At 43.2% G+C, this 16,849-nt stretch overlaps 1 protein-coding gene across 3 annotated transcripts in view; it reads left to right on the top strand.

The window, feature by feature from the left end:
- ZNF423 (zinc finger protein 423) overlaps positions 1-16,849 on the top strand; it is a 233,952-nt gene that overhangs the window by 195,003 nt on the left and 22,100 nt on the right. For all 3 annotated transcript variants that reach the window (XM_064160340.1, XM_064160339.1, XM_064160341.1), the window contains 2 exons: positions 14,836-14,967; positions 16,484-16,599. In XM_064160340.1, coding sequence (XP_064016410.1) covers positions 14,836-14,967; positions 16,484-16,599 — 248 coding nt within the window. The remainder of the gene's footprint in view (positions 1-14,835; positions 14,968-16,483; positions 16,600-16,849) is intronic.

Below are 16,849 nucleotides of genomic sequence, written 5' to 3'. Positions count from 1 at the left end.
CTCATGGCTACCATTAACTTCTCTAGAAATTTTAATTCACTCTGAAAATATGAATCCTATGCTGTAAGGTATGTATGTGTGTAATGACTTATCAACTCGGCTCCACACACGCCTGAATCATGTTTAACAATAGCCCGAGCTGTGCAAATTCAGGCAACCTTTCTTGATGTGTTCTGCACTACTGCACTGATGCATGGCATCCTGTGGCAACCACCAGGCCAGCCCTGTCTCTAGGCAGATTACAGAAACTGCATCCAAATCTCAGGAGAAGCTGCTGTGGTCTCCCAAAACAGGAGCCGGATAAGCAGATGCAAGCTGATGCTGTTGCTCCGGTGTTTCCAGTGGAAGGCGGGGCCATGAGTAGGCCTGGGTGTGTTTATTTTCCTCTACCTCTCAATGCAACTGCCAAAATTATGGGTATCCAGACAGGTCCATCCATTGTCTGGTCTTTAAAGGATGGAGAAAATGCATTTGAAGCTTTTGCATAAAGCAACAGGGCCATCTAGAACAAAAGCCTACGTTACATTAACTTCTGCGAAGTCACTCTGCATTTGTTTATCCACTGCAAGCACTTTTGTGTGAATGTGGTGTGTAATTTTTCAGCTACTTTAAATAGATGGTCTTTACAGACCACAACAAAATGTTTGTGTAGTGTTTAACTGTACATTAAGTAAAAACCTGCATTAGAATGCCCCCATATACTTTTTATTGGGTAAGTAAGAGCACAGAGTATTCCACCTCTCCTATTGCTGCACACTGCGCTTGGTTGCATTTAGGAAAATGAGGCATTGTTCTGCCAACTCTTGTTTCTGTCCAGTTTTGTTACTTACTGCTTAGGAATCCTGCTTGCTGTCTGATGAAGCAATTATTTTGGAAATCCAGCTATCATGGCACACATAGGTACCCTGGCATGGCTGCTGCCAGGAGTTGATGGCTAGCACTAGTCTCCTGTGCTCGCAAAGAGAATGTTATTGGTTTGAGCAGGTGTATAACTAATAGAGTTTGAAAGATGTAGATGTTACGTATCTGCTGAAGCATAATTTGTATATTTGTATTGAATTAAAACATCCTGATCTTTTTAAACAGGTTAAAAGGAGTTTTCATCTGAGGTTAGTTATGGGGCTGCTGCACCAACAGAGTGAGGGGTGTTTGGGTGGTAATAGGGGCCTATATTGTGTTGACACCTTGCCTGTGCTTTTGCAGACCAGCTGAAGCAGCTGATGTGTTTCGCAGTTCATGCAGCTGTTTTGGACTGTTGCAGGTTTATAAATACATTGCAGGATCTCTTGTACACTTTGGCTCTGCTGTCTTATGTGTTGCTCCAGGAAGTGTACATGTCTTTTCTTCTTCTTAAGACTGCAACTTCACTGCTGTGTGAATTCCCACAACTGACCATACTCCCCAAATGCCTCTCCAGGCAGCACAAGGGCAGAAGGCAGCTCCAGCCACTGCAGTTCAGCTCCAAACCAGGGCAACTGTTTCACAGGGCATCTGAGGGCAGGAGCTGAGGCTCAAAACTGCCTCTGCTTCTACAGAAAACCAGATATTTAACCATAAAAGCAGGAGACTCATGGTTAGAAATCACAGCCTGAGCAAGAGAGTTTCAATATTGTCATAGAAGATAAAACAAGAGTAAAACATTTTTGAATTTACTCTTTGTGTATTGAGGCATTTTATGATTCATCAGTAAGTAAATATAAGCTAAGGGAGTGATTTGTTTCTAACAAGCTTATAAAATACTAGAGTCATTTGTGAGTTTATTGGAGTGCTGATTATAAACATTCCCTCATGCACACTCCTTTGTGTCAAATTAACATTCAAAATACAAATATTGTATCTTTGAATATTTCTGTAGTCTCTTCCCAAGTATTTGAGATCTTCAATGAGAGGCAGTTGACAGTATCACATGAAAAGTAATTGAGTGTTCAGTCATAGGTTTGGACATATTTTTCATTTCTTTGGCATTTGCGTTGCTCGTGCTACCCCAGCATTTAGAGCTTTGGTTCAATACATAATTAATGCTCATCTAGCTGCAAAGATGCAAGTGTTATGCATGCTGTGGTGCCCATGCATGACTTTCCAGGATGTGCCCCGACACTCAGCAGTGCCATTGTGTGATGGGACGAGTGGCCAGTCGCCATGCAGCTGGGTGACTTAAGCACAACTGCTCGCAGCTTGCTGAGGCAGTTCAGCCACATAGGTCTGCCCAAGCACTCCCCTAAGGAGCAGGACTTCGTGGCCTCATGAGCCTCAAGTGTGATTGTAAAGGCAGCCCTGTTCTGTATTTTCTCTTGGTAATCATGGGGCACAGAAGTGTAAAGAAGAGGCATGGTCTGCCGCATGTTCCTTAGACCTGTTCCCTACAGGCACGTTATCAAAGGGATGCATTGAGTGGAAGGCATCTCAGGGTGCAGCTAGTTGGGAGTGAGGAGCTTTGTTTCTTGCTACCTCTGTGGTTAAAGTGCCATCTCACTCCTCCATGCCAGTACAGCAGATGTATTTAGAGTTTAGTCATACTGACCTTTTAGTTTTATGATTTTGGTTTTCCACCTTCACACTAAAACACGTCCTACGTTATCATTGCCAGTGCCCAGATTCCTTTCCTGTCACTGTGTAACTTGATTTTTACAAAGCAGAAGAAAACCCTGCAAGGGTGGGTCTTAGGCTAACATTATTAGAGTGGCTGCCATTTAAAAAGTCATTTTTTTGCCTACAGGCAAAGTATTGTTATCAGAGTTCATACCTGTTTTGCATATATACAATTGTGTCTTCCCTGCCTCTCTGGGGTGACAGGAGCAAATGCTGACTTCTTAATGCCGACCGTTGAATCCAAGCTCAAAATAAGAGCTTGCAAGAAAAATGAGGAATGAAATGGTGGATAGCAGGTTTCTGATAGACCTTTATTGTTGCTATTTTTTTGGTTCAGAGATTCCGTGACAACTTGGTTTAGGGGACCACCTGAAAAGTAGTTTATTTTTTCTTCTCATTTTTGACTTTTCCACAGTAGCTTTCACAGGACTGTGGATTTACTAGGTAGATATTTCTACCCATTTCAGATTCAATGAATGCACATTAGACCCCTCTGTACAGCAATCCTACCACACCTTTGGACCTTTCCTAGTCATCTTTGGCCACTTCTGTGTGGCTTCAGCCCACCACCTAAAGGCACTGTCCTGCCTGGCCCTGCCCTCCTTCTGTGGCTGGGAACCTTGGAGTCTTTCTTTGTGGGCAGGGGCTTGGGGTCTGGGCTCTTTAAAAAACTGTAACTCCAGGGAATCAGTGGAGTTGCAGAGAGCCCAGGGAACCTTTAGTGTGCCGTGAGCCTGAGATGTGTCTGAGTTTAAGCAAAAATAGCTGTGTAGGAGTCCTGCTGTTAATAAGCCATCAGATCCTCCTGCATGTCATTGTGCTTTGATACAGTGGCATGCTTGCACTTTCTCGCGGCTGGAAAAGGGCTCCTTGGTGCCATTGTAGGATTGGCATTTCCAGGTCCCTTTATTTGAGCAAAAATACAGACTTTCTTTATATCTTACACTAAGTTTTGTGTCACAGTCCACATGTCTTCTTTGGAGTCTGCAGCATAAAAGTTTTCACATGGCTTTCCTTAATGGATAAAAAAGCTAATGACATAAAAAGAGATGAAAATATACTTCTAAAAAGTAAATAAAAGCAAGCTGGACACTTCATGCACTGACAGCATGTCTACCAAAGCCCATATGTCTGGCTGAACTACCTGTAACAATACAGAAGGGGATTTGTTTGTAACAGCAAAAGCCAATGTACTTGGAGTTTAGGAGCCTGGAAGGAGTCTGGTCATATTGCCAGTCTGCACAGACTGTGCAGAATGTGTGTACCAGTCCTCTGCAGAGAGCTTGGAGCCACTGCTTCATTGCTGCCTGTCCAGTACCTTGTGCTAGGCAAATCCAGCTCTAGATGATACATGAAGGGTGAGAGCTGGCAGTCTCACTTCAGAGAACAGCTGTAAGGATGGTATTAGTTTGATACCGGTTTGTAGGTATTGTAATCACTGTTCGTATGTTAGATAAGTGCTACCAAGAGTAACTTTACAGTCTGTGCTATGCAGTCGTTGCTTGGCAGTGTGATCTCTTCCCAAAGGTCACTGGGTTACAGCTTTTCTTTTTACTTGAGATGAAGCTGCTACAGGGTATGATTTCCACCTGGACTGTGGAGTGTTCATCGAGCCAATCCCATCAACATCAATGGAAGAGGCTCTGTGTATTCACTTGTGCATACTCCCACAGTACAAGAATATATGTCTGCATAATGCAGAGATGCTTCAGATGTTTTCCTGTTTTCATGCAGATTCTTCATTTTGAGTGCCCTGAGGAATATCATGTGTTACTGCACCTTAGGATTCTTGACTTAAAATATGTCTGATAGAGAGTTTTCATTCTTTTGGGCATATTTGCACTTAACAAGCTTTGAGAGATATTCGCACCATGCAAAATCACTCACATATCTTGTCCAGCCAGACCTCATTTTGTCACCCTTGGTTCCCTCTGTTGGCCATGGCATTTCATTTTATGTCAGCTCTGACAAGTGGTTTGTGTCCCCAAGCTCCCCCTCAAGTCCCTAGGGAGATGGAGTGAGGGAGATGCCTTGGGTTAGGAGTTTGGGATAGGAGCCTCTCTAGAGCTGCCTTGTGATGTGTGTTCTGCCTCAATATGAACACCTAAGCTCAGGTGCAGTTGTGCTAAATGATCATATCAAGATGGCTGGGTAACTATCTTTTGGGTTTTTAAAATTTCTTTCTTTTTTTTTTTCCTTCAAGAAAAACTTGAGAGCTGTTTCTCATTTGTTGCTTGTTTGCATGTGTTTTAAAGAGGAATTTTAGAATTTTAAGGTGTAAACTAGTAACAGTGCTGTAAGAGAGCCATTGCTTCTCAACCAGAGCCTTTTCCCTTACAGTGCTGTTTCTTACTAAGAAGAATGAATGTTTAAATGAAATGCATTTGTTTAATGTGAATAAGTGCAGCATTTGGCCAGTCTCCAAGCTGTTTCGTGATCTGTAATGGAAATAATGCTTATGCTTGCTTTTCACTTGAACTTACAACTTCATGACCACTGCATCATTTCCCAGATGATACTGATATAAGCTTTCATTTGACCATAGACAATCCTACTGTAAAATTTACTTTACTAGATATGTATTTCTGTTTATGCAGAGTTTGCAAGCCCAAAATAAGACCCTTCACACCAGTTCACCTGCACGCGTGGCATCTCAGCAATGCAGGGATAGCAGACCTTTTCTTTACTGATAACACTCTAACCCTCTGCCCTCCCTCTTGCACGTTGACATTTATTGTACTTTGATGCCTGAAAGAACCTTCAGTATTTCTCAGTGAAATCGTACATTTACAAGTGTTTTCATTTTGTTATGGGTTCTGTTGTTCTCCTTTTACCAGTTTTTCTGCTTCTCTGATGGCATTATGGAAATGGTTTATGTCTCTCCTGCTCTGTACGTCGCTGAGTGCAGTTGACGACAACTGGCTTATAGCCTGTCTGTCATGTTAATTATATACTATTAGAGACCATTAATCTGATTATTTACACGATAGATTATCATGTCAATGTGTACTTGGGAAACTATAATCTGAAGATCAGTGACACACATCAGCAGGAGTTTGTGTGTTTAAAAAATACTGCGTGCTATCCCAAGTGTGCCCAGCTAGCACATGGGGCTGGCAGCCAGGGGTAAATGCTCCTCTGACTTGGAACCTCATGCCAGGAACCTGCCTTCAGGCAGACAAAAATGCACCCAGAGTTTGGGTTTTAAGCAGTAGCTTCAGGGGCTGTGGGTAAGAAGGAAAGCCTTTTTTTCGGTAGTTGGTGCTTGAGTTCTGGCAGCTCTGGGGGCCTCCATGTGACCACAGTTGATACATGCTGGGACAGCTGGAGGTCTGGGTGGGATGTGGTGGGAAAGGTGGCACCTTGTGCCTCTGGTGGCCTGGTACTGAGGTGGCTGAGTCTGGGGAATGTGATGGGCCTGTAGAACAAGTAAAAAGGGCTTTATACCCATTTCAACATTTAAAGCTTTGCATGGTTTAAAAGCACTTGGCATATTCCAGTGGGATGTTTAATAAGAGTATAATGATGTTTTAATTTTAATTTTTAATTTCACAAGAAGAGTAGATGCCAAGCAGATACTAGTTATTGCTGTTTGTTGGTATTGAGTTCTTTGATGTGATATTGCCAATAGGATCAGAGGATGGATACATTCTCATTGTGTATCAATGCAGTGAGCTGCTTCCAGGGAAGAGAGTGGAGAAGAGACTAGAGGTAAGAGAAGGTATTCATGTTTAAGTGACATGATGGCATTGAGGAAGGCTAGTGCAGGGCTGTATTGCTTCAGTTCCAAGAGGTATAAACATTAAAAGAAATAATGCTGTGAGCATAGCAAAACATTGAAATACGTGACTAGGGCTGGGCCGTGTGGGAATGTGGTCTTTTTATTAACCTCCAACCATTCTTAGGGGTTCATTAGCTTTATCCAGGCTCATTCTCTCTGTGTGTATGGGCTTATACACTAAAAGACAATACATATTTCTTTTCCTGTATGGGTTTTGCATTTCCATGGAAGCTACTGCAATTATGCCTTAATGAACCATTGTGAAGGACCAGCCAGCTCTATCAGACTTCAGTTCACAAAAAGTTTTAATATAGGCTGTTAAAAAAAGGAATCTTCAGAGAAAGGCTGATAGAGTGTGAAGTTACTGTGCTAAAGTCTAGTGCATTTCTAGAAATGATCTTTATGCAGTTTCTCAGATTAATATCTAAATCTAAAATAAAGCTCTGCAGGCAGAGTTCCTCTGGGACTCTGCAGTCAGCAGATAGATGATGCACAACTCCATGAACTCCTTTGAACTTTCAGGTTTTATTTTTCTTGTAAACCAAAAAATTAAGCTGATGAAGACAGGCTCAACAGACTCATCCTATGAGTCTGAGTTTCAGCTTTCCCCTTAGGCATGTGGTGCAGTGGGGGACTGTGCAGCCTGCAGCTGGGGGAGAGGCATGGCTCTGAAGCACTGCAAGAGCTGCTGTTGCAGTTGGTAGGAAACTCCCTGCAATCTCATCTCCAGTCCCTTTGGGACCGTGCTTCTTTTTAATGGTCATTTTAATATTGCAGTGTACTGACATGTACTGGAGGCAGTGAACTTACAAGCTACTCTATAAATAATTTGGCACCTTATTCTGCATTTTTTGAGTTTGAGGCCTCCTGAGTTGATGCAAAGAGTTTAAGGCCCACTGTGCAGTTAAGCTAATTTAGCCTGAAAAAGAATACCTTGTTGAGGCCAAAGACACATACAAGTAGTACATCTCAAGAAGCTTTGTTATTTGCTACGAGAAATCCATAGACACTTCCTCTGGCACCTACATTTGCCAGCAGGTCCTGCAGCTTCTATCTCCTAATACTTTCCCTGGTTTCCCAAATCTTGCTCCCCAGAGAGCCTCCCCAGCTGGAAAACAGGGGCAGCCCCTTTATGCTGTCAAACCCTTCTCCAGGCCCCATCCCTTGGAAAATTTGGAAGAACAGAAATTAATTTTGATGAGTCTTATCAAGGGAAACCAAGAAAAATACATGCAAATGCTTACTGGGAACTCTGTATTTTTGTTGGTTTTCCTTACACAGTTTCCAGAAAAATCCAAGTCCCTGTGTTATCATTTTTCATTAAAATGATGTTTCTAACCACAGTGGACAGCTCTCATATCCCTTGAAAACTTATAATAGTAAAATTGTCATAAGGATGAAGCAGGAATGCAAGATTTTATTAAACAATCTCCGTCTCATAAAAGACATCAGTGTTGTGCCATTCTAGATCATATAAATATATTTCAAAGCAGAATCATATTTCAGCAGAGAGATAAGGCACAAAAGAATATGAGTAGCGGACACCAACATAAAATATTAAACCATCCAAGAAGGGATGTAGGTGTATGTTTATCCACACAGGCGAGTCAGGGGCTGTTAGGAAGGCAGGATTTTGACCATATATCACTAGAGCCATAAGCACAGATATCTGTAGCAGTTTGTGTGTGTGCCTTGCAGGGGCTGGGGGGGTTCTTGCAGCACGGAGCTGGCATTTGTACACAGCCAAGAGAAGCGCTGTGGGAACATGACGGGTGTCTTCATTCTGGCAGAGTCGTCAAAGGGAGATATGAGCTCTACCTGGATAAAGAAGTATAAATACTTTCCTTTCTGATATGTGACCAGATTATTTTCCAGTTGATTTCCAGCCGAGGTCCCAAGTGTGCCACAGATCAAAAAAAGATAAGGGTCAGTTACAAGGTTGAGCTCATTCGGTGTTGCCATAGTAACTGACCTCCAGCATCCCAGGGAGGATGGCACCCAGCTCCCCAGGTGACATTTCTGCTGCCACACCATCAATCCGCTGCCTTTCACCGCCCAGGCTGCCTAATCACTGGGGTGCTGTGCTGCTGGCCTCTGCAGGGGCCCATTGTGGGGTCCCGTTGCTGTGCAGCTGCCCCACCAGCAAGGGAGGGGCTTAGCTGCATCCTCTGGGATTAATTACAAAAATCTAATGGAGCAGTGTGGTCCAAATGCTTGGTTGTGGCACGTCTGGGTCTTAGACAGCAATGGTGATGAGGAAATGTCTGTATAGCAGACATTGTCTTCCTCCAGTGTGAGAATCTGCATTTGCCATTCCCTCATAGCAGTCACATCGTGTTAGCAGATCTTGGGTTTATCTCCATCATAGGATTGTTTTTAACAGAAACCAGTGGTGAAATGGTGTCAACCAGGCAAGAAGTCAGAGTAGTTCTCTGCAGGCTTTGTTTTGGAGGGAAGTGTCCGTTGCCATTGTCCTATCATGATCCCAGCCTCTTGCTTCTTTATAGCTACATGGAAAAAATTGCTGGGGAATCTCTTGTTTTTCCCTTCACTTTCTTATTTACTGAGAACCGAATGGCATAAACAGAGTAGTTCCACAGTTTTTGTTTTATTTTCCCGCATTCATTACAATTTCTTTTTTATTTCAATTATTAGAGCACACAGCCCATTTAATTCAGCCAAATTTGTGATAGACTGGACAGGAGAAGGTTCGCTGAGAACACAGTATAGTAATGCTTTGTTACACTGAATTACAGGATTTCAAAGTTGATTTACAGTTCTCTCCAGGGAATAAGACCTTGGAGTGCTTGTGGACAGGAGGTTACCTGTGGGGCAGCAGCCTGCCCTTGTGGCCAGGACGGCCAGTGACATCCTGGGGTGCATTAAGAGAAGTGTGTCCAGCAGGTCCCGGGAGGCTCTCCTTCCCATCCACACTCACTGCCCCAGTGAGACCATAGCTGGAACACTCTGACCAGTTTTGGGCTCCCCAGTTCAAGAGACACAGAGATCTGCTGGAGAGAGTTGTGCTGTTTAGGGCCATCAGCTACCAGAGGGCAGCAATGGTATTTACTCCTTTTGGGGGGTAAAAACAGAAATGCTGCACACTGACTGGAAGTTCAGAGGGAGATCCCATTTACAAGTACATAGGTAGAGAAGGCACTCAGGTAGAATGAACACATTCACAAACGAGGCCAAGCTCACCAAATCAAAACCCTCTGAATCCTCCACCCCACCCAGCCTCAGCAGGCCTCAGAGCAGGCCAAAACTGCGCTCCCCACCTCAGGCCTACAAGGCCTCAGCAGGCCTCATGCCGCATCTCACAATCCCCTGTCGCCCCCACACAGACCACGAGGTAGGCAGGGACAAGCAGAGCAGCGAAGGGAGGAGAGGTGAGGGGAGCAGAGAGAGATAGCAGCTGGGCACTGCTTTCTATACTGTAATACTGGCAAGTGGAACAGAATATCAGTGTTATAATGTCCTGGGATCACCAAGTCCATCCCTTGGCACTCTCTTTTTTGAGGACTTTGTCTCTGTGGTCTCCTTAAAGGCACCTGGGTCTCAAAACCACCACCAGAGTCCAACGGAGAGCTCTGAGGGTGATGAAGAGACTTGAATATCTCTCCTATGAGGAAAGACTGGGGTGGTTTAGTCTTGAGAAGAGAAGGCTGAGAGGGGATCTTAAAACATCTATAAACATCTGAGAGGTGGGTGTCAAGATGATGGTGATAGTCTCTTTTTGGTGGTGCCCAATGATAGGGCAAGGTAAAAGCTAGAACACAGGAAGCTCTGCCTCAGCATGAGGAGACTCCTCTTTGCAGCGAGGGTAACAGAGCACTGGAACAGGCTGCCCAGAAAGGTTGTGGAGTCATCTTCTCTGGAGATTTTCAAAGCCCGCCTGCGTGCATTCCTGTGCAGGTGATCCTGCTTTGGCAGAGGGTTTGGACTCTATGATCTTTGGAGATCTCTTCCAAATCCTAACATTCTGTGTTTCCATGTAAAGTGCCATTAACTCATGGATGTGACCAGGAAAGATATTCCCCTTTTTTGACTTAATTTGCTGTCATGAAATAGGAATAAGGTGGTCTGGGAAGCTGTAGTACAGCATATAAATGTCAGGAGCAAGCATCAGACTGGTTTGCACAATCTCTCAAATTAGGGCTGTTGTGGTTATTCTGTAAGAGATAATTTTGCTTCATAGAATGGCTTAGGTTGGAAGAGACTTCAAAGACCACCTAGTTCCAACTTCTACTAGAATAGGTTGCTTAAATGGTTTGGGTTGCAGGGAATCATTAAACATCACCCCATGCTGCAGTGAGCAGGGACATCTTCAACTGGAGCAGGTTGCTCAGAGCCCCATTGAACCTGACCTGGACCATTTCCAGGGACAGGGCTTCTACCACCTCTCTGGGCAACCTGGGCCAGTGTTTGAGAAATAAGGTTGAAGAGAGAAATTTTAATTAACAGTAAAGACAGTGCCATCTTGATTTTTGTTGTTCCAATCTCCCGTTTGTTATTGGTGTGATAAGGTGTTGGTACACACAGTGTTAATGCAGACTTTTATATTGCCATTAATACAGTTATAATTAGAAATGCAGCTGATACAGTGCATGGGTTTCATTCAGCATTATTAATTATACTGTATCCTCACCAGGAGGCTGCTGGTGTTGGTTCTCTTAGAGGCTTAGAGACTCATTCTAATATGTATTAAACGCACATTGCTGCAGCAGAAATAGCTTTGTGGGGAAGCATATTCCACTCTAAAATGGGCGGAATGACTGTTAAGTGCTACTAAGCACCCTATCAACAAATTTAAAACTATCCTACAAATGCATCCAAACTTGGCAACAATGAGCAACGTGTTTTGCCACCCCGGTTCAGCTGGGTCTGCACAACCTGCTAATCCTCACTAACAGGCAGTAAATTATGTACCTCCAAATTTACACAAATGCCTGCCTTTGACATCAGTGGGCACCACCCAGGTTTCACCTTCAGGATTCAGATAATCAGCTCTCGTTCCTACCGCCTTCCCTCAAGACCAGTATGGAAATAAGTATGTGTCTGCCAGGGATCAAATGCTTTTGGAGACAAAAGTAGGTACTGAAAACATTACAGGATACTATCATCTCCCCATGATACTTTTACACAAAGCGCTCTGTTCCTCTTTTGGCCTGACATAGTTTCAGCTTGACAGAATCCAGCAGGCCTGCTTGTTTTAAACAAGAACACATCCTTTTTTTTTTTTTTTTTTTTTTTTTTTGAAATTATGTGTAAAATTAATGCTTATTATTTTCAGCACAGGGAAACAAAGAAAAGGCAAGAAACTCAAGATTCTCATTTGTTGTGCATTGCTTATTTAGTCCTGTAATCAACTGATCGCTGCACAGCTACACTTACGGGGAAATGGGAGATCTAGCACAGCAAGCTGTAAAAATCTGCATTTTAGTGTACAAATGAGAGGGGCTGCATAATTCACTTGAGTTGCATAGGTCTCTCATAGATGCTTGTCTGGTTTAAGATAAAAAGACAAAAAAAAAAAAAAAAGGATGGGGGAATAAAATTGAGGGAAATGCTTCTGTGTTTTCTGTTGTTAGTGACCAACACCACCCATCTGACTGGAGCATTGGCTGTCACACTGCATTGTCAGCAAGCCGCCTTGCCTGTGCATATATGATCTTATGTAATTCAGGGAAGTTATTCTCCAAAGGTGACTGAGTATCCCTATACATGCGCTGTGTCTCTGTGTAAAATAATATGCTGTAAAATGCCATAGAGGAGAGAGTGATTATAGCAGCAATTCTATCTATATCTTTGGGCATTTTCATATTTTGAATACACATGCATGAAAAGAGAAACGTTTGTCATGCTAACCATGGTACTTTTTCCCCCCTTTTTTCTTCCTGGATGGTTTTATAGACACAAGAAATACATAATGGACTCCTGTGGGAGTGGAATAAAAACCCCCATCGGTGAGGAGAAGGCCTTATAATTCAGAAGTGGATTTGCAAATCAAAAGGTCTTGCCTCGAGTGGGATAAATTTCCAGATCTGCAGGAACCCATTATGTTTTATTATTTTTCATTCGAGTTTTAGTTTGTTTGTTATGGGTTTAACTATTTGAAATACTGCAGGGATCAGCCAAGAAAACACACAATGTCTGTTACCTAATTAAGCATACCAAGCTTGTAAGAATATACTTCAATTGAAATGATCAACATTTGTTGTTATTTTTTAATTTTACTGAAATTATAGGTATTTGGGCTCCAAAAGGAGCAGCCATCTAATCAGCAGTATGTGTCTGTCTGTATTTATGAACACATGTGCTCACACAAGACCATAGGCTGTACATGAATCACTGTTTTCAAAATACTCAGTATGTGGAGGGTAGAAAATTAATGTCAAACATGATTTCTCTGATTTACTTGTAGAAGGTGTTTGTTCCATTCCCCCCAGTACTGGCTTTGTCCTCTCCAGGTTTATTGCACCATTTGGTTGCTGTACACAGCTGTGTGGCTGGGCATGCTCAGGATGCTGAGCACAAGAAATGTATCCCTGTGCTATCTTTCCTTCCCTCTGGATCAGACTGCAAAGATCAGACAAAGCCAAAACTTTTCAGGCAAGGGTCTGTCGTGAGAAGCCAGCCTTATGCTACATTGAGGGTAGAGGGTCAGGTTTTGAAGCCCATCCATCAAAAAGGGTGATTATACCCATCTGTGGTGGCTGCCCAAAGAGAGAACAGCAAACCTTGTTGCATCCTAGAAATACCTCACTCCCTGGTTATGGCTGCCTAGGGAATTCTTGCAACTGCTGCCAAGGAGCACATCAGCCCTTTCATCTTTGTGTTCCTGACTCCTTCCTCCTGTTCCTTTTCTCTTTGCCTTCTTCCCATCCCACCTCCCCATTCCTCACTGCAGCTCTGGTGCCAGTGCCCTGCTCTCCTCCTGCGTGCCACTGCTGCTGGGCAGGGCAGAGCACCCATTGCCACGTGGGTTTCCAGAGCCCACCAGGCCCCGAAGTGGCACAGGCAGCTCACTGCCAATGTGGGTTGCTGCACAAGGCACTGCATGGAGAATTTTTAAAAATGTATTCTTATTTTTCACACTTCATGGAGGGCACTTCAAGGCCTGCACACTCTGGGAGTTGCCTCTAGCTGCAAACATGCCAAGGCACAAATGTGCAAGGGCTGCCTTATGCCTGGGTGCATGCTGTGCCCAGCATCCTACATGCAGAGCCCCTCCATTTGCCTGCCCTGGCACCTAACTCTCCACCTTGTAAAAAGGTTTTGGGATCCAGAGAGTACCAAAAGCCTTACAGAAAACAATAATTTCTCTCTCTTTAGCCCTTCTAAAGATATTAGTAAAGCAATTAGAAATAAAGAACAGGCTTGTGAAAGCTCAGATTATTTACAAGATCCAAATGCATTTGGCAAGAGATTAGTTCATGGTATAACGGAATCACTTCTTAGCTATCTTGGAACTAAAAATTGAAATCAATGATATTTGAAGATAGAAAAAATAAGTTGAGTGTACATAAAAATGAGAATTTTTTTAAGTTTTAAAATACATTTTCATGAGAAGTTTGTGTGCTTCCACAGGAAGGAAAGGCTTTTTCAGAAAGTATTTACAGAAGCTATCCACAGTTTTTTAAAATTTATATATACTGTACATTATATTGCCTAAATGTCTATAAATCCCTCCCTCCCTTGGAGAAAACTGAGGGATTGTTTCAGTTTGTGTGTGAAAATTGCTTTAATGACTTCAATACCTGAAAAAAAGGCTCAGCTGCACCCAAACTCATAACCTGCGGTAAAGAAACAGATCATGTTACAAAAGTGGTAGACTTGAAACAACAGTCATAATCATTGCTATTTCTCCATGAGTTCAGCTAGAATGAAGCTCTGTGTTCAGTGCTGAAGATCTATGACATGGAAACTGTACTCTCAAGTGATGCCTACATACCTTTAATGACCTTGCTTTACCTCGGAAAAAGCCAAGAGACATATAATTAAGGCCCAGAATGCTCGGCTGCTGCCATTCTCCAACAGTTTCTCCCTTTCCTGCATGTTTGTAGTGCAATCTGAGGCGAGGATGGCATTTCAGCCCACATTCAGTGTGTTGGTGGTTGAATTCACTCTTAAATTAATTTTAAATGCTGTTTGTCTATTTACTCACCTACACCCACAGCAGTGATGCTCTCCTAATGTGGTAGGAGTGAGGTGGAGCAGCACAGAGCTGTCCTGAGCCTGAAAGCAGGTGTGTAGGTTGTGGTGGGTTGGTGACAGTTTAGAAGGAGGGCCCTGAGTGCAAGTGGGCTGTACAGCTGTGCTTTGCTGACGGGACCGTAGCCGTGCAGCATCCGCAGGTCCTTGAAGCCATGCGTGCTGGCATGGGCATTTCTCGCCCACTGCTGCTGCATCCCCGACGCTAATCTGCTGTGTCACTAACAAGTTGTATCATTTGAACCTTGCAGAGGAAGGCATCAATCATGAGTGCAAGCTGTGTAACCAGATGTTTGACTCTCCAGCAAAGCTCCTGTGTCACCTGATTGAGCACAGCTTTGAGGGGATGGGAGGCACATTCAAATGCCCTGTTTGTTTCACAGGTAAGACAGGGAGGCCAAGACAAGCCTCAGCGTGCATGGCTTCACCCAGAAATGACACTCTGGGGATTTGTGAAATACTGCATTCCCTTCCTTGGTAAAGAGAAAGACTGTGCTTGGAAATGTTCGAAATACTGTCTGTCTGAAACTGGGGCTCGCTCCAAAGGGCAGCGCTGTGGTGTTTGACACTAATCAGCACTGCTGCGTGCTCCAGGATCGGCATCCATCCCCATGGTTCAAAGCCTTATAATTGCACCTCGTGGCTCAAAGATGTGATGTTTCCAAGTGCAGGATTTCCAAGGTATGGACCTGCTTTTGCAAGCCCTTATTCACCTGAGCAAGGACCTGTCAAAGGCTAGGTCTAATAAGACCAAACTGTACAACTATATAATTTTGCCAGTTGCTCTCTCAAAGGTTTTTTAAGGCCATTTTTTTCATGGTGGCACATTTCTAACTCCTGTTTGAGAGCCTGGTAGGTATTCATTCCCAGCTCCTCAGCTGTCTCATCAGTGCAAATGATCTTGCAAAGGAGCTTTTAAAGGATCTGCAGGATGCATGTTAAAGTCTGCCCTTTATACTCTTCAAAATAGCAGTTAATATCTGCATTTCTAAACTATTAGAGAGCTGAGGATCACATAGTAGTGACTGTGTACCTGTTGTCAGTACAGGGGCACAGCAACACTTGCAGTTCCTTTAACTTTGGTGGGAGCAAGACTTATGCTCCATAGGGTTTGGCCCACAGCTGGAGAGACTGCTTTGGGTGAACTTGGAGTTAGTTCATGCCTGAAACATGCTGTAAGACCACTTTGAGTGTGTCTGTTTAATTCCACTAAAGAAGCCATTTTTACATACTGTTGGTCCTTTATATAAAATGAGATGAAAATTAAATGAAATATATTTTTAACCAGCTAAAGTACAGTATGTTTCACTTCCAAATTTTGTTTGATAAAGTCAAAATAATCATTGATTCAAATCATAATGTAGATGCTGTGCTTGATGATAAATCTTACTAGGTTTTTTTTTTAATACGGAACGGACAGACCATTTAAATGGTCTGAAAATTCTGACAAGCCTGCCCTTTCAAATTCACATGTCTTCCAGAAATGCTGTTCTGGACCACGTGTCTTCCAGACCAGCCATCAAGGCTTCTTCTGGCCCACTTGTCCTGCATTAAAAATGCATCTAATGCACCTGCCGTGGGCTCAGGGCTCCCCCACAGGAGCAGTGACGTCCTCTCTGTTCTGATGATTGAGTTCTTCCAGTTACCCGTGGACAATGTTAGCTTTATGTGAAATATCAAAAATCCATACAGGATTTAGAGTCTGTTAGAAGTAAGCTGACTGTCAGCCTGCAGACACTAAATTGACTACTTGTAAGGAAATTCTGCTGAACTGAGTCTCGGCACTTCTCTGGCAGATATCCTTGCACTTTCCGGAGTCTTTGCAATCGTAAAAGTGCAGTTCAAGATGGAGTTGCCTTATATGAAGCAATCTTGCCTAATCCTGCTCTGTTGTTTCAGTTTTTGTACAGGCAAACAAACTGCAGCAGCACATCTTTGCAGTCCATGGGCAGGAAGATAAAATTTATGACTGTTCCCAGTGCCCACAGAAGTTCTTCTTTCAAACAGAGCTTCAGGTATGTTTACAACAGGAATAAAAGCAAAGCTAAAGCTGTTGGTTTCTCTGTGCAACTGTCACCTTTGAGCAGCTTTTAGAAAAGGTGCATTCCCTTGGTGTGGTCTCTTCTGCCCTTAAACAGTTTCTCAGTATCCTTCTGCCTCCCTGGGTGCTATCATGAGAAAAGGGTCTCTGAGCATTCCTGGAATAAATAAATAAGACAGGACAGATCTCCTGATTCTTTATGAGTATTTCTCTTGACAGTAGTG

The sequence above is a fragment of the Pogoniulus pusillus genome, chromosome 20 (assembly GCF_015220805.1).
Source record: "Pogoniulus pusillus isolate bPogPus1 chromosome 20, bPogPus1.pri, whole genome shotgun sequence".
In the NCBI taxonomy this organism is placed as follows: domain Eukaryota; kingdom Metazoa; phylum Chordata; class Aves; order Piciformes; family Lybiidae; genus Pogoniulus; species Pogoniulus pusillus.
This window is presented reverse-complemented; position numbering and strand designations above follow the sequence as displayed.